At 45.6% G+C, this 15,209-nt stretch overlaps 1 protein-coding gene across 2 annotated transcripts in view; it reads right to left on the bottom strand.

Moving 5' to 3' along the window:
• The window catches only part of ABHD12 (abhydrolase domain containing 12, lysophospholipase), a 68,512-nt gene extending 56,469 nt beyond the window's left edge, over nt 1-12,043 (bottom strand). Inside the window, exon 1 of one of the 2 annotated variants that reach the window (XM_060078229.1) lies at nt 11,721-12,043. In XM_060078229.1, coding sequence (XP_059934212.1) covers nt 11,721-11,911 — 191 coding nt within the window. In that variant the 5' untranslated portion in view covers nt 11,912-12,043. The remainder of the gene's footprint in view (nt 1-11,720) is intronic. The other variant, XM_060078230.1, reaches the window with a different exon arrangement.
• Nucleotides 12,044-15,209: the final 3,166 nt, after the last annotated feature.

Raw genomic sequence — 15,209 nt, 5'->3', positions numbered from 1 at the left:
CTCCCCAAAACTAACAGGTGGACTTCTACCCAGTTTATAGGTGGAAACCTTAAGAACAATCTTCAAACTCTTATTCAAACACAGTATTGGGAGTAATTTCACTGAACAGAATTAAAAGCTTTAAGGCCTTAATAAAATACACAAGTGCAATCCATAAATGTCTTTGTTCCCAGAGAAGAAAACAAAAAGTCATGAGGATGTTGGCAGAGTTTAACAGCTGGGTGACCTACTGTGAAAAGGCCTTGTTCTCCTGACAGTGACAAGGATGTTTTATCACTATAGTATAGCTTGTTTTCAAGTGCTTCATACACAACTGTTTTAGCTCCTGTTAAAAAACAAAATTCATCTGAGCAAACCTTAAAGATCTTATTGGCTTTATTCAACAATTCATGAATCGGGCAGCATCTCATGTAGCAAACAGAAAGGAACTCCAAGGAGCTGTACAAAATGAAAGACTTTCACAGGGAGAAGAGAGCGGGAACAAGGAAGTTTTATGAGACAACAGAAGCGAGTTATTTATTCCACGGTCACTTTCCTTTAGGAGACAACAGGGGTCTATCAGGCAGATGACTACATTAGTGCTGACCAGGTGATTCCTGATTGACTGGTTTAAGAACCCATTTCTAGGAGAGCCGAGTCTGTAATGAAGTTAAGTCTCCGTTTGGTGACGTGGGCTTATTTAGCATAAGCAACTCCATTTTGGGTCTGTTATCTTCTTCTTAAAGCTATCTTGCTTTATTTATTTATTTATTTAATTTGTTTTTGGCTGTGTTGGATCTTCGTTGATGCACATGCGCTTTCTCTAGTTGCGGCAAGCGGGGGCTACTCTTCTTTGCAGTGCACAGGCTTCTCATTGCAGTGGCTTCTCTTGTTGTGGAGCATGGGCTTTAGGCGCACAGGCTCAGTAATTGTGGCATGTGGGCTCAGTAGTTGTGGCTTGCAAGCTCTAGAGCGCAGGTTCAGTAGTTGTGGCTCACGGGCTTAGTTGCTCCGCGGCAAGTGGCATCTTCCCAGACCAGGGCTCAAACCCGTGTCTCTTGCATTGGCAGGCGGATTGTTAACCACTGCGCCACCAGGGAAGCCCTGTTTTTCTTTATAGCACTTTACCACCTCTTGAAATTTACTGTGTATTTACATGTACCTTTTTTGCTTTCTTTCTCCTTCAGGAGGAGAATGTGAGCTCCACAAGGGTTGGGACCTGTCTGACTCTAACGTTTTATCCACAGGCTCCAGCACACAGTAAATCTTCAACAAGTATTTGTTAGATGAATAAAAGAATAAACATGCAAGCAATCTTCTCAATATATGTCACACTGTTACAGTAATTATCCAGGGGATAATTCCACTTTCTCAATTATATTCTCTGTTTTAAATTTGTATTAAGAAATCTTTTTTTACTTTTGTAATCAGGAAAAAAACAAAATGAGAAAGGAACAGAGGGAAAGAGACAGGATCTCTCAAGGGCTGCCTTTCATCATGGCAGTTGCCATCCCTTGTGGTGGCCTCATACCTGAAGATCCCTGCCTTGGTCCCTGCAGAATCTCCCTTGTGCTTTCTCTTGAGGCCCTGGGGCTGTACTGGCAGGCTCCCAGCTGGCCTCCACTGGTGTAACAGTCCCTTCCTTCTGGAACCCAAAGCCAAGTATCCGATGTCCTAGAATGGCAGTCTTATTTTCCTTCCTGTAGGTTCTGCCATGACATGCCTTGTCAAGGTGTGCTGTGTCCCTAAACTGTGAACATTTCTTTTCTTTTATCTACAGAAAGCTTGGTACGCCAGGGATGCATTGACAGGATGAGTTATATCCTGTCATTGAAGTGGGAGCCTAAAAGATGAGATACTGCGAAGATAAAACAGCACAAAAAATGTCAGAGCAACAAAGGATGAATGTGAGATCAGACTAATCATCTCCAGCCACACTTGCATTTTGTCTCTTCTACAGACATCATAAAAATGTTTGAAGAAACGAACACACCACTGTAAAGCAATTATACTCCAATAAAAATGTTAAGGGCCTCCCTGGTGGCGCAAGTGGTTGAGAGTCCGCCTGCCGATGCAGGGGATACGGGTTCGTGCCCCGGTCTGGGAGGATCCCATATGCCGCGGAGCGGCTGGGCCCGTGAGCCATGGCCGCTGAGCCTGCGCGTCCGGAGCCTGCGCGTCCGGAGCCTGTGCTCCGCAACGGGGGAGGCCACAACAGTGAGAGGCCCGCATACCGCAAAAAAAAAAAAAAAAAAAAAGTTAAAAAAAACGTTTGAGCATAAGAGCAGACGGCCGCCACACTTAAAACTGATAGACAACACACTCCCTGAGGATAGATACTACCATCTTTCATCTTTCCCAGTGCCTAGCTTGATATCAAACAAACAATAGAAGCAAGTTAACTGTTTGTTGAATACAATAATCTATGAGCACCCAACAATGACACAGCCACTTTCAGGTAGGAACCACATGATATTCCAGGCCTAGGAAGGGCACAAGTCAAACATGAAACGGTAAAGAGTCTGTGTTGTACACATTATTAGGAGAAAGAAACAGTTGAAAGTTAAAAGGCATATATCTCTTTTAGGACCCTGAACTACGGCATCCAAACGACCTGCTTCAATACTGAACATTCTTCCCTTCCCATTACGAATAGTTCAGTCAATATATCTAAACCTTGGGACTTCCCTGGTGGCACAGTGGTAAAGAATCCGCCTGCCAATGCAGGGGACACGGGTTCAAGCCCTGGTCCTGGAAGATCCCACATGCCATGGAGCAACAAAGCCCGTGCGCCACAACTACTGAGCCTGCGCTCTAGAGCCCGCGAGCCACAACTACTGAGGCCCGCGTGCCACAACTACTGAATCCCATGCACCTAGAGCCTGTGCTGCTCTGCCAGAAGAGAAGCCACCATAATGAGAAGCCCACGCACTGCAATGAAGAGTAGCCCCTGCTCGCCACAACTGGAGAAAGCCCAAGCGCAGCAACAAAGACCCAACGCAGCCAAAAATAAACAAATAAATTTATTTTAAAATATATATGTATATATATCCCTAAACCTTGTGTGGAGATCTGAAGGTGTGATAAGAACTGAAAATAATTTCAACTTTCTTTTCTTTACCCTAAAGCTCAGGACAACTTTCAAGCTTTAGGGACAAACCCTAAATTGCAGCATTCCCGAGACGTGCTTGTATTCCTTCATTGACACTCCTTCTCTGCCTTCATCTTTGCAAAATGAAATTCCTTCTGAAACTGCTCACACTGACACTCATCTACCCCCTTCTCTTTTTACCTTCTCAGGGCATTTCCATACCTGGTAAACAGATTACACATGATTAAGACAACTAAAGCCCATAAGTATCACCTCAAGACAAATTCTATTTAGAAACTTCTATTTGTGTATTAGCAAAACCTGAGAGGTTAGAATTCTGCCCACGTCCCACATACTCACTCTGTGTTGCCCTCCGTTCATGTTGATCTCTTCCCCACCTCCACCTCAAACCCAGCTTAACACCCCTGTCATTGGGCCATATGCAGGGCCCTCCAGGGGTCAGCTGCCCTCAGGCCCCCCAGGACCAGGCAGTACTCGGCTGTGCAGAACACACATGGCTTCTCAGACACACAGCAAGTCACAGCTGCAACGACTTCCCACGAGAACCACTTCTGTCATCCATTTTTGCAACACCACATGTCAAAAAGAAGTCTCAGGCTTCCCTGGTGGCGCAGTGGTTGAGAATCTGCCTGCCGATGCAGGGGACACGGGTTCGAGCCCTGGTCTGGGAGGATCCCACATGCCGCAGAGCAACTAGGCCCGTGAGCCACAACTACTGAGCCTGCGCGTCTGGAGCCTGTGCTCCACGACAAGAGAGGCCAGGATAGTGAGAGGCCCGCGCACCGCGATGAAGAGTGGCCCCCACTTGCCACAACTAGAGAAAGCCCTCGCACAGAAATGAAGACCCAATGCAGCAAAAATTAATTAATTAATTAATTAACTCCTACCCCCAACATCTTCTTTAAAAAAAAAAGAGTCTCTGCCAAGGAGCCTGACTGTCCGTGTTAATGAGACTTTAGCAAATAATGGTAGGAAACATCTGATTAGGTTAAGGATAGAGAGGTAAGACGGGGTCCAGGTTGAGAACTGAAAGGGAAACACCTGCAGTACCTCCTCTCCCCTCGGCACAGGGCTTTGCTCTTATTTCACAGAGAAAACAGAAGCACCCACAAGAGAACCTCCAGTGCTCCCCCAACACATCTAACCACCTCCCTGCAACTTCACAGCACCCTTGGCCTACCTCCCTGTCTGGGGACCACTGACTTGGCCTTGGGGTACTGGGTCCCAAAGACACCACGCCACCAGTGCTCGGCATCACCAGTCTTTCCCCTCCTGGACTATCCCCGGGACCACACCAAGGCACTCTACAGCACTGGTCAGAAACTTCCTCCTACTCCAGTTACCCACCCCCGCATTTCTGTTGCCTTTTATGGCAAAACTCCTTGGAAAAGCTATCTGCACTTCTTCTCCCTACTTCTCCCTTGAGCCACTCCATCAGGCTCTTGCCTCCACCACTCAAGTTAACCACACTAACAACCACTGATCCCTATGTCTCCAAATCCAAAGGCAGATCACACTCTCCTCTGCAACAGGCTTTCTTCCAATAGCTCCCTTGACCCCCTCCTCCAAGCTCTCCTCTCAGCTGCCTCCCTCCAGGTCTCCTTGGTTTGAGGCTCTTCTTCTCCAGCCCCTACCTGTCCAGGGCCCAGGGTCCAGCCCTGGGATCCTGTCGTGACTCTGAACACTACCTGCAGGCTAACGTCGGATGCTGGCCCCAGCTCTCCCCTGAACTCCAGCTCCTCCTACCTATTCCACTTGCATGTTTCAGAGGCACCTCCATATGCCCCAAACCAAACTCATTTCCCACAACTGCCCCATCTCAGCACATGGCAGCTCCACTCTTCCACTGCTCAGAAGAGAACTGGTGAACCCTGGGACTCTCCTCGCTCTTTCTTACTAATCCATCAGCAAGTCCTGTTGACACCTCCTTGGAAACAGATCCAGAATGCAACACTTCTCACATCCACAGCTACCCCAGGCCCAAGTCCCCATCGTCTGTTGCCTGGATGACTTCTAGCGGGTCCCCCTACTCCTGCTGCCCTTCCAGTCTGTCTTCATCCCAGCAATCAGAGTGACATGTCAGTGACATACATCATACCCAGGCACTCCTCCACTCGGAAGCAGCCAGTGGCTTCCATTCAAATGTCCCCTTACGAGAAAGGTCTCCTATACACACGCCTCAGCTGCTCCTTACTGGCCCTACTTTCCTCCTCAAGCCCTGAGCACCTGACACAGCACATACTTGTTCGCTTGTCACCTGCCTCTGCCACCAGAAGGTAAAGTCCACAAGACATGACCCACATCCACTGCTGCAGCCTCGGCACTTAGCAGAGTTACTGTACATACATCAAACTTTGCTAAATGAACAGGTGAAAAAAAAGTGTTGCATAACCAAAAAGTATTGCTTAAAACGTTCTATTCCCAACAGATGTGTTAACTGATCATGATGACAACCACATGCATGACAACTGGCTGAGAAGACATACTGTGATAGTTTGGGGGCAGGGACTTCCCTGGTGGTCCAGCGGGTAAGACTCCGTGCTCCCCACGCAGGGGGCCCAGGTTCCATCCCTGGTGGGGGAACTAGATCCCACATGCATGCCACAACTAAGAGTTCGCATGCCACAACTAAGAAGCCCACAAGCCACAACGAAAGGTCCTGTGTGCCACAATGAAGATTCAGCACAGCCAAAATAAATAAATAATAAGTTAATTAATTAACTAAAAAAAACCTGGGGGGCAGAAAGGGAGGGAGGGGTACATTCTTCTTGACCTAAGTTAACAGAGCTTTCTCAATACTCCAACAAATAACACTAGCAACAATACTGGGGATGACCAAGATGCCACTGACTGAGTGCTCACTGTGGGCCTGGCTCTTTCATACACTGGACCCTCACCCCAATCCTATAAGGAAGATATTTTTATCCCCACAGTATAGAGGAAGAAACAAACTCATAGTTAAGCAACTCACCCCAAGCCACAAACCTGAAAACACTCACTTGAGACTCAGTTATCCATTCAAGCTTTCCCCTAAAATATCAAACAATACTAAGATGGGCACCAAGCCTAAACAACGGGTCTTTCTACTAACTGGACACCTCAGGCTGGGTTTCCTGGCATCACACTTCCCTGTGTCAGCAGCCCGTGTCCTCACTGACACTCCAGACCCTGGCCCTCAGTTCAGGAAGAGACAAATGACCTACCCACTCTCCATGTGGACACTCAAGTTCTGTGGCATCACGTCCGGGTGAAAAGCATTGACTTAATCTGTCAGTTTTCAAGATAATATTGCAGTTAAAATTCTCCCGTAGACTGCATTTTGGAAGGAAAAGTGCTCTAGTGGGAGGAGGAGGAGGATCATGAGTCGGGAAAGGCATCCTGTCTCCACTGCTGTCAACAGAACCCTGAGAAGATGACCCATCTTCTCAGCCTCTTTCCAAGGTTACCTTTGTGATAAGTATCTTCTGGAGATTTTAATCTCCTGCATTTGAGCAGTGTATGCTCAACATTACTGTAGAAGACAGACACTCCCTTGAGAAGGGAGAGTATATGCTGGCTGCAAGGAACTGGGAAACAAGCAGAGACACAGGACACAAATCTCACTAAAGAGGTGCGAAGTCCCAGGGTCCTGGGTCCAAGGGCTGGAATGTGTCCCTGAGGAGATAAACCACAACTGGGAAGAAAGGGACGCAGTTGGGGGCCCCATTTGAGGCACAACAAAGCCTGCCCCCCTGCTTGTCATGGTCCAGGCACAGACTCTACTCTGGGGAGTGGGAGGAGAAGGGGGATGGAGAAAAGCAGACTTTAAGGACAAAAGCTAGCTCCGAGACAGACGTTCACCGTGGTCACCCGCCTTTCTGGGTTATGGTGAAGCCATCAGCAGCCCTGCATGAAGTTCCTTCTTTTGGATCAAGAAGGAACCAAGGGTGATGCCTGAGTTCTTCTGTATTTACATACAAAGGTCATGGGCTGTGATATCTCCCAGGCCGTCCACTGATCTCGGTTATCTGGCAGACCTGGCCTGTGAGTTGACAGTCAAAGGATAGTCTAGTTGACTGAAACAGAGACCTATACATCTCATTACTGCCTCCTTAGGGCCAATTTAGACCACTTATGCCTTTATTGCATATTGCCAAGAACTCCAAGATTACAGAAAAGAAAATGAACGGCCCACAGAATCCCTCACTTGCCTCCTTATACCAGACATACGCAAAGCAAAAATAGTATCCAGTCCCTCCTCTTATGGAGTACACAGTTGACATGTAAGTCAGATAAACATTTACCTTCAAAAATAACCCTTTGGTCCAACAATTAAAACAACCAAAAGAGAACTATACTCAGTATGTTGTAATAACCTATAAGGGAAAAGAATCTGAAAAAGAACATATATATATATATATATATATATATATATATATATATATATATATGAATCACTTTGCTGTACACCTGAAACACAACATTGTAAATCAACACACACACACACACACACACACACACACACACACAGACTTCCCTGGTGGTCCAGTGGTTAAGAATCCGCCTTCCAATGCAGGGGACATGGGTTCGATCCCTGGTCAGGGAACTAAGATCCCACATGCCCTGGGGCAATTAAGCCTGCACACCACAACTACTGAGCCTTCAAGCCGCAACTACAGAGAAGCCCACATGCCCCAACTAAGACCCAAGGCAGCCAAATAAATAAATAAATAAAATTTAAAACACACACACAAGCTGGTTTTGGTTTTGTTTTCCCTCCAAGGTTGTTGTTTTCATCTGAATTAGTTGCCAGCAACATTTAAAAAGTTAGAGATCACAGAAGCAGGCTTACACCCAGCTATTCTTCAGGAAAGACTGGAAGATCTGGCTGTCCTGGAGCCACATTCCTGCTGGGGAGCAACAGGAGAGAATGCAGTAGCTGCTGCCCCCTTCAGATAGAACACATTCTCTCCATCCTGGCCTCCCAGAATAATAAACAAAAAAAGGTTTTCTTTGGGAAAAAATATTTTTTTATTTAGGAAAAAATCCACTTTAGTGTGTGTGTGTGTGTGTGTGTGTGTGTGTACTAGAGCAAGAAAAAAGGGGAAAAAGTATAAGTATATAAAATAGGAAACAAGACTAGGGAACAGCCCCAGGTACAGAGGAAAAAGCTAGATATAAAAGATGATTTACTATAAACATATAAATCACCAAAACTGAACCCAGAAAGAGAGAGCAAATCTAAGAAACTATAATAGTTATCAAAGTGCTATATTCTAAAAAAAAGCACCATGCTTAGGTAGTTTTACAGGTGAATTCTACCAAAATTTAAAGAAAGAGATCATTTCAAAAGTATTTAAACTGGCTAAAGAAGAGAAAGAGAAAACTTTTAATAAAGCTATAGAGAACACTAAAACAACTTGGTAAAGACGGCATTGAACAAGAAAATTACAGACTAGTCTCACAAATAATGGTGTAAAATATTAACAGAATCTGTCTACACAATAAGAGTTATCATTGATGATTCAATAATGATTCAATAAGATAAAATGATGATTCAATATTATAAAATCTATTACTACAACTCAGCATATTAACAGGTCAAGAGACAAAGTTTATATGATCATTTCACAGATGCTAAAACAGCATTTGATAAAATTCAACAACCATTTTTGACTTAAAAAAAGACAAAACAGCAACACACCCCTTACTAAAATAACTAACATGGCACAAACACTAAAAGAATTCTCTTTAAAGTCAGGAACAGGACAAAGATATCCAGTATCATCCCTATTATTCAATCTCATTCTGGAAATACAATGTAATCAAAAAAGAGAAAGAAACAAAAGACATAAGAAAGTAGAAAATGAGACAAAATTCTTATTATTTGCAGCTGACATGATAGTATACCTGGAAAATTCGAGAATCAACTGCAAAAACTACTTGAAACTAAGATTATGTAAGTTGCTAGTTACAGAAGTAATAAATACAACCAGTTACAATATGTAATATAAGAAAATATTCTATTTTCAATAACAACAGAAAGATAAAATAACTAGGAATAAACTTAAGAAATGTACAGGATTTTAAAACTAACTTAAAAAGACATTTCTGAGACAGGGAAATGTGTATGTAGACTGGATATTAGATAATATTAAATTAATTACAGATTATAAATTGTTAATTTTGATATAATATGATCATAGCTTTGGGGTTAGATATATTTCAAAAAGTCCTTATTTGTTCATGATATACTGCGAAATATTTATGGATGAAATCATTTGCTTTAAAATAGCCTAGTCCCCCACCATACTAAAAATGGAGGGGAGGAGGAAGAGATGATTCAAGATTGGCAAAACATGGAAAACTATTGACTATTCATTATATCATATTATACTGTCTCCTCTACTTTTGTATATTTGAACACGTGCACAATAGAAAGTTAAAAGAAATGTGCAGGAGGACCCAAACAAAGGTGGATCATTAAAGACGTAAATAATCCCAAAGATGTATAATGAGCTTAGAAAAACACACAAAAATTGCCACCTAACCATTAAGAAATGCAAATTAAAGTGACAAGTCAGATGTCATTTTCATCAATCAAGTAGAAAAAGATCAAAATATCTGGTAATGTTCAATATTGGGGGGGCAAGTACCCGACACTACTGGAGGGAGTACAAATCAGTACAACTTCTCGGGAGGGCACTTTGGCCTTCGCTTTCAAAGTCATAAACACACACCCCTTGGCTCAGCAAGTCCAGTTCTAGGAATCTATTCTAGATATTCATCCAACAAGTATTTTCTCCCACCTACTACGTGCCAGGCCCTGGAGACAAGACGCTGAGAGAAAAATTGTCCCTGCTCTCAGAGGGCTTCCATTCTCGTGAAGGAGACTACCCACAAAGCAAGTCAAGTGTGCAGGCAACCACACCGTCAGCTAAGGCAGCGGTCCCCAACCTTTCTGGCACCAGGCACCAGTTTCGTGGAAGACAGTTTTTCCACGGAAGGGAGGGGGATGGTTTCAGGCAGTAATGTGAGTGATGGGGGGGATGGTTCAGGCGGTAAGGCGAGCAATGGGGAGGGATGGGGAGTGGAAGATGAAGCTTCGCCTGCTCTCCCGCTGCGCTGCTCACCTGCTGTGTGGCCTGGGCACCACAGGGGACCCCTGAGCTAAGGGATAAGTGCGATGAAGAAACAAGTAAACAGAATAGGGGGGTTGGGGGCGGCAGGAAGGCTATTTTGGATGTGCTGGTCTGGGAAGGCCTCTCTGAAGAGGTGACGGTAAAGCAGAGACCTGGTTGAAGGAGAAGACACAGCAGGAGAACATCCAGGAGAGCATTTCAGGCAATAGGGAAGGAAGCCATGGGCTGACACACTAATTTGGCCTTCCCGCCCTCTGCTTTTCTTTTTATTCCCGAAACAGCCTTTTGTTTATCCAAAGGATATGGCACCACTTGAATGTCTCTCTTTGTCTTCAACTCAAAAATAAAAATAATCAGATGCTTTTAATACAGTACATCTTTCAAGGAAGGTGCCAGGCCAGCACTGTTTCCCCAAACATTGTGCATCACAACTTGATTTCTTCAGAGGAAGAGTTCCCAACCTATCTAAGTGCTATGTCAAGCTTGTTACTAAAAGTGCATTAAAGCCAACTGTGAGTTTTTAATGCAGATAAACCTTTCCACAGAACAGATTAGTTTCACAAAAGATACTAACCAGTTGCTAGATAATTTTACACAAAAACAAAAATATTTTCAGTCCCTGAACTTCTGGCAGGACTGGGAACCACTGACTTAGAGAAATATATAGTTTAATTTCATGATCTTTCAGGCAATGCAATTGATGTTTTTAGGGGCTATTTGGATAAATATTTTACACGGAAGTGGCCAGTGTCAATTAAGGGCATTCCACTTGACCCCAAAATAAGTGACTCTGCTACAACACCTGAGAACATTACATACTAACTTCTTCAAACACCATGAAACATCAAGACTTCAAAACTGCCATGAGTGATACATTCTACAAACAGCCAGCCTACGGGGAGAGACTTGCCCGCGTGAAATACGCCCCTATCCCAACTGTGAGATTAATTTAACATAAACGCATTCATCTCCCCAAAGGGAGACCGAAAATAACCAGGTGACTTCCGGACGGGACGGAGATTCCCAAGGAGACGACTCCTGCGGACACATTCCACGTACCACCAGCCAGCTGCTCGCGAACGCCGGGCTTCCCCCCACCCCCTCGACAGCCGAGGATGCGGTGCACCCCGTGTCCCTGCACACGGCCGACCCCTCAACCGTCCCCGAGGAACCAGCAGCTTCGAGCAGAGGGTGCCGCAGAGACTCAGGCACCGGTGAGCTGCCCACCCGGCGAGAGGGACGATGGGTCGGAGTCGGACGCAGAGCAGGTCGGAGCGGAGTCGGCACTCCCGGGCGTCCAGGAGCTCGCCACCCTCGTCGAGAGGCGCTCACCTGCCGGCCGCTGGAGGGGCTGCCCAGGCCCGCCCGGGAAGGAAGGGGGCGCGGGGGCCAGAGGGGGACCACGGGGGAGGCACCCGGGGACGCCCGGAGAAGGTCGCGGGGCACGCGGGGTGGAGCAAGTAGCTCTGGAGGATTGTGGGTCCCGGCCCGCCTCAGCCGCTCCTCACCTGCCCAGCGCCCGCTTCATGCCCGCGTCGGCGGCGCAGCGCTGCTCGGCCGGCCCGGGGCCCGCCAGGCACAGGTTCTGCTTCAGGCGGCAGTCAGCGTCCAGTGCCGCGGCGGCCGAGCCGGCGGAGGACGAGCCCGAGGCGGCGTAGCGCTCATGCTCCAGGGCGACGGGTTCAGTCCGCTTCCTCATTCCGTGGCCAGCACCGCCGGCCTCACCCTCGCCCTGGGCCTCGCCGCCGGCCGCCGCTCAGGAGAGCAGCCGCTCAGGTGAGCCGCCGCCGCCTCTAGCCCGCCGCCCAGACGTCCCTGCCGGCCGGGGTCGGGGCGGGGCCGGCGGCCTCCCGGCGCTGATTGGCCAGCGCTGAGTGGCTGTAGGCGGGTACGCCGGCCGGGGCCCCCTACCCGGCGCCCGGCGCGCCCAACATCCCCAGCGGCGATCGCAGCCATCTTGGACACGGGCAAACGAAGCCGCAAGGCGCGTCACCGTTCGGGCGCGGCCGACTGGCAGAGTAGCGCTGGGCAGGGGTCGGGCTAGGTCAGACCCGAGGCCGCCTGGTGCCCACTGCAGCGGCCCGAAGGGTACTCCGCTCATATCCCCGGATCTCTGACTACCCCCAACAGTGGAAACCCCCGAAAGGGTTTTATAAGAATTTACACAACAAAAAGAAAAAGGTGACATGACAATTCTGTCCTAATAATGATTTATAACTATTTTCCCACAAGGACTTTTCTTTAAAAAATATGTGATCTGGTAGTTTTGTTTTTTAATTTGAAACAGAAATGTATAGATATTTCTTTTTTTTTTTTCTTTTGGGCCGAACGTTTGAAAACTGAGCTGCTTAAAAATTTTACTTTTTTGAAAAACCAGTATTAGATTTTAGATTTTTATAAAGCACAACTAGCTAATGGGGGAAGAATCCATTTCACAAATTTCCACTTGTGAAACAAATTAAGTACTAATTCAACCCATCCTAAAAACAGAAAGGAAAGAGCAGTTTCACCTATTCAGTTTTATAGCTTTGGCTTTCTTTAATATGGCATTATTTTTCTTTTTTTTACAAATGATCCACAACCAAGAGATTCGCTTATTTATTCCAAAGTAACTTGTAATTTCAACATTTGTGCCAGTGAAAACTATTGGCAACTGATAATTTAAGATCAATTAGAAACGTCTTTAGAAATTCAATAGCTCCTTATATTAGCTTTGTAATGATACTTAGAAATTGCAAAAGAATTTCACTGACCATATTACTAAATATCACAACCAGCATTCATATTTGTCCAAATATACTTTTGGTGAATTCTTTAAAGTAATGTAGAAGCACATACTGGAGACTGGGAATCCAGAAAATAAAGTAAAACATTTTTTTACTCTATCACTCACTAAATCCTTTCCAATCAATAGAAAAACAAAAAAGCTAGGAAGGGAGGGCTGCAAAGAAGAGAGTAAGGGGTACTGAGTATTTCTTGCTGGTATTAGGCCTTCCTCCAGTCCTCAACTCTTGGTCCACACTCACTCTATAAGTAATCTTATCCAGGCTCTAATCTTATCCAGGTCACCCTACAATGGGGACACCTACATTTGGATCGCCAGTCCACACCTCTTCCTTAAACTCCAGGCTCCTCTATCCAGTGGTCTACTCATCCACTCTGACATCCTACATGCACCTAAAATCATGTTCAAAGCTGAGCTCTCAGCTCTTCTCCCACCCCAGCTCCATCCATAGCCTTCCCCACCTCCAGAATGCTAAGTCCATCCTTACAGTCCCTCAGGCCAAAACCTCGGAGTCATCCTTGATTCCTCCCTTCTCACGACACAGCAGGTCTATCACCAAGCCTGGTCAGCTCTCCTTTCAAAATCTATCCAGGATCAACCACTTCTCACCACCTCCACCATGGGCCAAAGTGCCATAATCCCTCACTTGGATTTTTGTAATAGTCTAAATGGTCTCCTGCCTCACTTCTGTCTACTTAATCCAGTGGCCACAAAGGTCTTTTTAAAAACCCTAGATCCAGTTCTGTCACTTATTTGCTCAAAACACTTCAATGGCTCCCCACCTCGTGGAAAATGAAACCAAAAGCTTATGAAATGGGCCAATGGGCCCTACTTGACTTGGCCTCAGCCTCCAGCCCTCACTCTGTTCTCAGCCACCAGCCTCTCTCTAGCTCACCCTGCTCCAGCATCACTGATTCCTTGCTGAGGCAGGGGCCCCAGGGTGTGGGTGGCATGTACACGAGCCATCATATCCACATGGCTAACTCCCTTCCACTTAGGTCTGTGCCTTCTCTGAACACTAACTCGAAACCTTCAGGCCCTCACACCGTCACAGTTCACCTTCCCTGACTTACACTCTTTTTTAAAAAAAAATTAATTTTCATTGGAGTATAGTTGCTTTACACCATTGTGTTAGTTTCTTCTGTACAGCAAGATGAATCAGTTAGAGGTATACATATATCCACTCTTTTTTAGATTTCCTTCCCATTTAGGTCACCACAGATCATTGAGCAGAGTTCCCCATGCTAAACAACAGCTTCTCATTAGTTATCTATTTTATACATATATGCCCTGACTATTTTATACATACATTCCCTGACTTATACTCTTCTCAGCACTTTTCACCAATATATTTGTCATCAGTATATCTGTATCTGCGTATCGCTGATTCCCACACTAGACCTTAGACTCTGACAGCAGGGACTTTGCTGCTTTATCTTCAGTGTCTAGAACAATGCTGAATATGCACTTCATAAATATTTGCTGAAGGAATAATGAATCATCACAAACCCCCACTGTATAGGTAAGGAAGCGAGTCTCAGGCCTGAAGCCTGAAATGGAAAAGGTTTATGGCGAAGGAAGGTCGTGGATACTGGTGTTCTTTGGATTACACTATAGAATTGTGTATTTGATAAAAACACTTAGCTAAATTATCCGTTACTGTAGAGCTGGGAAGGAAAGGTCACTCAACGTAAGGATAAGATTCAGAGGCTTTGTAGGCCATTCCCAGGCTCATTTCTCAGACCACACATCTACTGTATCTATACTTGCAAAAGAGGAACAAAGTTTCTAGGGTAAGATAGAATGGATCTAAGTAACGTTGTTTGTTTGTTTTATTTATTTATTGGCCGCTTAGCATGTGGGATCTTAGTTCCGGATCAGAGATGGAACCAGCGCCCCCTGCAGTAGAAGCGTGGCTTCTTAACCACTGGACTTCCAGAGAAGTCCAAAGTAACACTTAAAAAAAAAAAAAAAAAAAAAAATAGCCACGGGAATTCCCTGGTGGTCCAGTGGTTAGGACTCTGCGCACTTCCACTGCAGGGGGCATGGGTGTGGGAACTAAGACTCCGCATGTCACACCGCGGGGCCAAAAAAAAAAAAAAAAAAAAAAAGCCAAATAAAACGAATTGTTTCCATAGCAGTAATTCCCACCTTTGATTCTATATGGTTATGAAAATTTCCGTAATCATCTCGGCGGGAATATGGCTATGTG

This window comes from Mesoplodon densirostris, chromosome 16, assembly GCF_025265405.1.
Source record: "Mesoplodon densirostris isolate mMesDen1 chromosome 16, mMesDen1 primary haplotype, whole genome shotgun sequence".
NCBI classification, from domain to species: Eukaryota; Metazoa; Chordata; class Mammalia; order Artiodactyla; family Ziphiidae; genus Mesoplodon; species Mesoplodon densirostris.
The sequence above is the reverse complement of the archived record's forward strand: the minus strand, read 5'-3'. Positions and strand labels throughout refer to the sequence as shown.